This window comes from Thermomyces dupontii, assembly GCF_041956625.1.
Source record: "Thermomyces dupontii strain NRRL 2155 unplaced genomic scaffold VTN31scaffold_10, whole genome shotgun sequence".
Taxonomy (NCBI): Eukaryota; Fungi; Ascomycota; class Eurotiomycetes; order Eurotiales; family Trichocomaceae; genus Thermomyces; species Thermomyces dupontii.
Window position 1 is genome coordinate 506,982 of NW_027192316.1, and position 6,000 is coordinate 512,981.

General features: G+C 54.9%; 3 protein-coding genes across 3 annotated transcripts; all 3 read right to left on the reverse strand.

The window, feature by feature from the left end:
• Positions 1-36: 36 nt before the first annotated feature.
• On the reverse strand, positions 37-1,607 carry VTN31DRAFT_1994 (uncharacterized protein; the record flags this gene model as incomplete). Its single annotated transcript, XM_069402112.1, has 2 exons — positions 37-1,323; positions 1,398-1,607. The coding sequence occupies 2 exons, from the start codon at positions 1,605-1,607 to the stop codon at positions 37-39; spliced, it is 1,497 nt and encodes a 498-aa protein (XP_069257623.1).
• A 620-nt stretch (positions 1,608-2,227) lies between these two features.
• VTN31DRAFT_1995 (uncharacterized protein) lies at positions 2,228-3,619 on the reverse strand (the record flags this gene model as incomplete). Its single annotated transcript, XM_069402113.1, has 4 exons — positions 2,228-2,267; positions 2,325-2,726; positions 2,783-3,420; positions 3,482-3,619. The coding sequence occupies 4 exons, from the start codon at positions 3,617-3,619 to the stop codon at positions 2,228-2,230; spliced, it is 1,218 nt and encodes a 405-aa protein (XP_069257624.1).
• Positions 3,620-4,012: 393 nt separating this feature from the next.
• Positions 4,013-5,800, reverse strand: VTN31DRAFT_1996 (uncharacterized protein; the record flags this gene model as incomplete). The annotated part of the gene is made up of 6 exons (XM_069402114.1): positions 4,013-4,200; positions 4,255-4,392; positions 4,446-4,790; positions 4,844-5,230; positions 5,282-5,476; positions 5,527-5,800. 6 exons carry the CDS (start codon positions 5,798-5,800, stop codon positions 4,013-4,015), a joined length of 1,527 nt encoding a protein of 508 aa, XP_069257625.1.
• Between the last annotated feature and the right edge of the window lie 200 nt (positions 5,801-6,000).

A 6,000-nucleotide genomic window follows, 5' to 3' on the forward strand; every position in this document is an offset into this window, starting at 1 on the left:
GGGCTACATCTTCACATCTAGTAAATAACGTCTTATTTACACTTTGACAGCCAGTACATCATCAACCATCCGTGTCGAAGCACCCAAATAGTTGGCTGGATCACACAGGCTCTCCAGCTTCTCCCGCTCAATCTTCTCCGTAACCTCGCTCCTCTGTAGCAGACTGTCGAGAAGAGTACGATCATGCTCGATACTCTCGCGGCAGGCCTCGTAGACAATATCATGGGCCCTCTGTCTTCCGACGTACGGCGCCAGGCCCATCATCACCGCCTCGGCGACGATCAACCCGCGCGTGGAATGCAGATTGGCAAGCATCTGCTTCGTGTCAACGGCAAGGCCGGACAGTGCAAACTGCGTTTGATACAGCGCACCCACGGCTATCACAAAGCTCTCCGGCACGGCGACCCACTCCAAGTGCCATGGGCCCGACGCGCGCTCAAAGTCCGACACCATCGCGTCCAGCACCAAGCCAGCGTTCGACCGCAGCACCTTGGACGCCGCCAGGATCACCTCGCTCGAGATGGGGTTCCGCTTCTGCGGCATGGTGGACGACGCGCCGCGGTGCGGCACAAACGGCTCCGACACCTCGCCAAACTCGTTCGACGACATGACGATCACGTCCAGCGCCACTTTACCCATCGTGCCACCCAGCAGCGCCAGGAAGTTCACAATCTCCGCCACGCCGTCGCGCGCCACATGCCACGTGATCGGCGGGTCGGTCAGCTGCAGGTCCTCCGCGAGCGCCTTGCGCACACGCAGTCCGTCATCGCCAGTCCCCAAGCTCGCCAGTGACCCCGCCGCACCGCCAAACTGCACCATCAGCGCCCGTCCCCGCAGCTGCTGGAGCCGCTCCATGTGCCGCTGGAAGCCCGACAACCACACCGCGCACTTGTAGCCAAAGGTCACGGGCAGCGCATGCTGCAGATGCGTGCGGCCAGCCATGGGCGTGTCGCGATACTTCTCCGCGAGACCACGCAGCGTGTCGATCACCTCAGCCAGCAACCTCTCCACAATCTCCAACCCTCTCTTCATCTGCAGCACGCTCGCCAAGTCCATGATATCCTGCGTCGTCGCGCCCCAATGCACATACTTTCCCGCTTCTGGGCCGCAGAGCGCGGACAATTGCCGCACTAGCGGCAGGATCGGATACCCAACAATCTCCGTTTCCCGCCGCAGGCGATCCAAATCCAGGTTGTCAGGGCGCGCCTTCTCGGTGACCAGGGCACCGATCTCGGGCGGAATCACGCCGCATTTTGACTGTGCGCGCGCCAAAGCGGCCTCGGCGTCGACGCAACGGGCGATGTATGCTGTATCATTGAACACCTGTAGCCAATTACGTCAACATTTGTTTCCATATACCCGCGAAGTTGCTTTAGAGCGGGGTAGATAAGACACACCTCTCGAATCTCCTCCGTCCCAAACAATGTTCGAAAAATCGCTGAATCAATCGCACTCACAGAGCCCATGGCGCGGAATTGCGAGGCCATGTCGCGGAGTTGCGGCCGAACAATCGTGTACCTTGTCGGAGGAGGAACACGCGGAAGACGCCGAAGGGCGGTCGTCGACAATGGTTGCCGACGGAGCAATTGCGAGAGGAGGGAGGACATTGCTACGACGAATCGAGGGGCAGGATGGTCAGAGAAGCGAGCAACTACGCCAATCAGTGTGCTTACATACTCTGCATCCTCGGCAAATATGAAAACGTCACGGCCAGCAAAGCTGAAGCTTTTCTCCAATCAAAATTCCAACACTTCCCCAACTGTCGGTTTGTGGGGCTGGGAGGTGTGCAGATAGTGCGGGGAAGGAAGCTTCCGCCATTGATGAGCTCAAGGTGCCCTCTTCAACTTTCAAGCACTAGGTACACATTGCTTGGATTTTCGACGCTGGCACGGTCAGCTCTCTCAGTTCCGAGATCTGTCATGATGGATCAACATCATGTGGAAATGTGGAGTGTGTAGAGGACTGTCCACCGCTACATACAGCAGAATGAAAATTACCGTGCGGAGTGTAGTTATGGTAATCCGTTACCGTACGTGCTATGGATTGTGGGGCTTTTTCTATGCTTATCGACACTGCTTATCTATTGATACACATTCAATACGTAAAATACATCTGCAATGTGTCTTCAATTTCCCATCGAGTCATACTCCTAAGCTCCATGCATGATGATAGCCTGACCATGTACATACTCCCGTGACTGCATTGATGTCGGCATATGCTACAGCGCTCACTCCCGAACAAACATCGAGGCAAGCCCAAGTCCAGTGCTGCTGCGATCAGTACCTGACTCGAGCATAAATGAAGGGACCAATCTGGTCACTCACCTTGCGCACATTGACACAACACCAATCTCCTTATTCGACCTCTGCAACTCCGCCAGCAACGTTGCAACCTGTCGCCCTCCCGTCGCGCCAACCGGATGCCCCAGCGCAATCGCTCCACCATTCGGGTTGACCTTCTCATGGTCCAGTCCCAGCTTGCGTAGGACGTAAAGCATCTGACTCGCGAACGCTTCGTTGATCTCGAAAATATCGACGTCCTTTTGCTCCAGCCCGACGTATTCGTAGAGCTTCGGGATGGCGAAGGCAGGCGAGATTCCCATTTCGTCCGGCGCGCAGCCGGCGACCTGCGTCCCCACCCAGCGAGCAATCGGTGTCAGTCCTCGAGCCTCCGCCCACGAACGTCGGGCAAGAATGACAGCTGAGGCACCGTCGGAAATTTGCGACCTAAATCATTCATTAGTTCTGAGCCGGCTAAGGTAGTCAGCTACAGGGTGACGAACGAGTTCCCGGCAGTGCTTCCACCGTTCTCCTTGAAAGCCGGCTTCAGGGCCGCGAGTTTCTCCAGCGTCACTCCATGTCGCACACCCTCGTCCAGCTCCACCGTCTTCACCGACTCCTCCTTGGTCTCGGGATCGATCCACCGTGCTTGAATCTTCACAATTTCCCTATCAAACACGCCCGCTTTCTGCGCTCGGCTGGCCCGGGTCTGCGACTCGAGGGCAAGCTGGTCCTGGTCCTGGCGCGAAACGCTGTACCGCTCCGCGACATTCTCGCTGGTGACGCCCATTGGCAGCAAACAATCACGCGCATCCTTGACAGGAGACTCTTTCAGTGTTGGCGACACATCGACGGGAATACCACGCGTCCCATAATTCCGAGTCATGCTCTCCACGCCGCCGGCCATGCCAACATCGATCTGGCCCACCACAATTGAATGTGCAATGTGCGTCAGGGCCTGCAAACTGCTTGAACACTGTCGATTCACCGTGTGGAAGGTCGTCGTGTTTGGGAAACCGGCCGCGTTTAGTGCTGTGCGCCCGGTCTTTGCAAAGCCCAATTCCGCAAGCACGTTGCCGATGAGAACGTCATTGACATCGCCGGGCTGAATCTTGGCCCGTTGAACGGCCGCTTGCATGACCTTTTTCTTGTTGTTAACATTTCATTCAAAAAAAAAAAAAAAATCGAACTTGAACTCGTACCGGCATCAGGATCTCCTCAGGCCATAGGTCTTTGAATCCGCCCTTGAAAGCCCGTGCAATGGGACTCCGCACGGCGGAGAGGATAACCACATCGTTGGGCGTCTTGCGAAGAACTTCGCGCGCAGCTTTGGTGATCATGGCTGCAAACTTTCAGTTAAGCACAGAACTGCAAAAAAAGAAAAGTCTTCAAGGAGTGAATTGAAGGTAAACAAATGCAGTTTATTTTTCAGGACTTTCGGATAACGTCCTGGGGAAATAAGCTCTCTCAATCGTAACAAAGTGTGGGGTTCGGGTATTATCCGGTATGGTAATTACGCTCGGATCTCGGAGACTTCCCCGACGGCCCGATAGCTCGGAACTTGCAGTCGGAACACCTCTGATTTCTGACAGCTGAGTAGGAGTTACGGTATCCGTTATCTGTTCAGTGGGGATCCGATCCATGTGATGAGTAAGCACTAGAGTTCATACTATTTTCGAATAACTATTTTGAATTTTCAAAGTACATTTAGTTGGATCATACTATTCATGACATTACAGCATCGGCTTCAGGTCATCCGCCACCTTGAACGGCGCAGCCGTCTTGCTCTTGACCTCGTCCACCGTCACGCCCTCCGCGACCTCCCGCAGAGTCAAGCCCTCCGTGGGGTGGACATCAAACACCGCGAGATCGGTGATGATCTTCGAGACGCAGCGTGGCCCTGTCAATGGGAATGTGCATTCTAATTGAGAATGTTAGTATGCATGTAGAAATCGCTTGTAGAAGTGGAACATACCGGGAAGAATCTTAGGGTTGCCCTTCTTGTCAACATGCTCCATCGTCACAACGACCTTGGTCTTGCTGGGATTGGCCACCAGGTCCATGGCACCGCCAATGCCCTTGACCTTGCCAGGAAGCATGAAGTTGGCCAGGTCTACCACTTATCAGTCGCTCATATCTCACCCAGTCGAGATGGTGTGCACTTACCGCCGTACTGGCTGACTTGCAGCGCGCCAAGCATGGTCATGTTAATTCGGCCAGATCGGATCATGCCGAAGCTTTCGTGCGAGCCAAAGACCGACGCACCCTTCGTCAGGGTTACGGTTTCCTTGCCAGGGTTGATCAGGTCGGGATCCTCCTCACCCGGACGAGGATACCCTCCCAGACCCAGAATACCGTTCTCGGACTGCAGAACCACTTCGATGCCCTCGGGCAGGAACGCTGGCGCAATCAATGGCATGCCGATGCCCAAGTTCACGTACATGCCGTCCTCGAACTCCTTGGCTGCCCGCTTGACGATGCGCTCCCGTCGCGCGGTGGCATCACCAGAGCCTAGACCCGGTCAGGACAGCTCAGGAGATTTGATATCAAACACGTAAACTTACCGCCCTTAAGCATGTCATTCGGATCCTTGGCAAAAGTGAGCTTCTCGATCTTCTTGGGCTCTGTGCTCTTGATCACTTTGTCGACGTAGATGCCCTGAAGATGGATCTCCTCCGGAGAAAGCTCACCAACCTCCACGAGCTCGTCGGCCTCCACAAAGGTAACCTTTGCGTTCTTCGCCATGGCCTCGTTGAAGTTGTTCTGCGCCTTGCGGAACTGGCAGTTACCCAGCTTGTCGGCCTTGTGAACCTTGACGAAAGCGTAGTCCGCAAAATACGATTCCTCCAGCACGTAGGTCTTGCCATTGAACTCGCGCGTTTCCTTTGGCTTTGCTGTGGCAGCGACAGTGCCATCCTTGTTATATTTCGTAGGAAGTTCCCCAGTTTGAACTGCAGCGGTCAGCCGGTGCACATATATATACTACGAAGCGCGCACCATACCAATTGTGCCATGACCAGCAGGAGTGTAAAATGCTGGAACACCAGCAGCACCAGCGGCGCATTTCTCCGCGATGGTGCCTTGCGGAGTCAGCTCGAGCTCTAGGTCACCCTCAAGATACATCTTCTCAAACACCTTGTTCTCGCCGATGAACGATGCAATCATCTTCTTGATCTGGCGCGTCTCCAGCAGCTGGCCTGTTCCGTTTCAGCACCTGCTTCCTTCTCGCATGAGTTGTCATGCTTACCCAGTCCTTCGCCAGGCATGCCTGCATTGTTGGAGACGATCGTGAAGTCCCTCAAGTCCGGCCGATCGCGTACTGCATTGATCAAGGTGTTTGGAACTCCCGAGAAGCCAAAACCACCAACCAGAATCATCGAATTCCCTTTAAGGTCCTTGATGGCCTCCTGCGCACTCGGGACAATCTTGTTGATCGCCCATTGTGTCGGCGTTGTGGAGAAGTTCCGCCGCCCTAGACTCGACGCGCGGAACAGCAAAGGAGCTGTTCTTACGGCCTTCATGGTGAACAACTCGAACACATGAGATGCGAGTGGGAGAAGGAAAAAGGAACAAACGGAAGAATTGGCGACAGCTTCAAGAATTGGTAAAATAGAACTGGTAAACCAGTAATTACAGCTTACGGTGTACATCTCTTCGGATAGTCCCCCACCGCCATCCGATACAGCTTCGGGTATTTCCCCAAGCCCCACGAGGAGCTTTC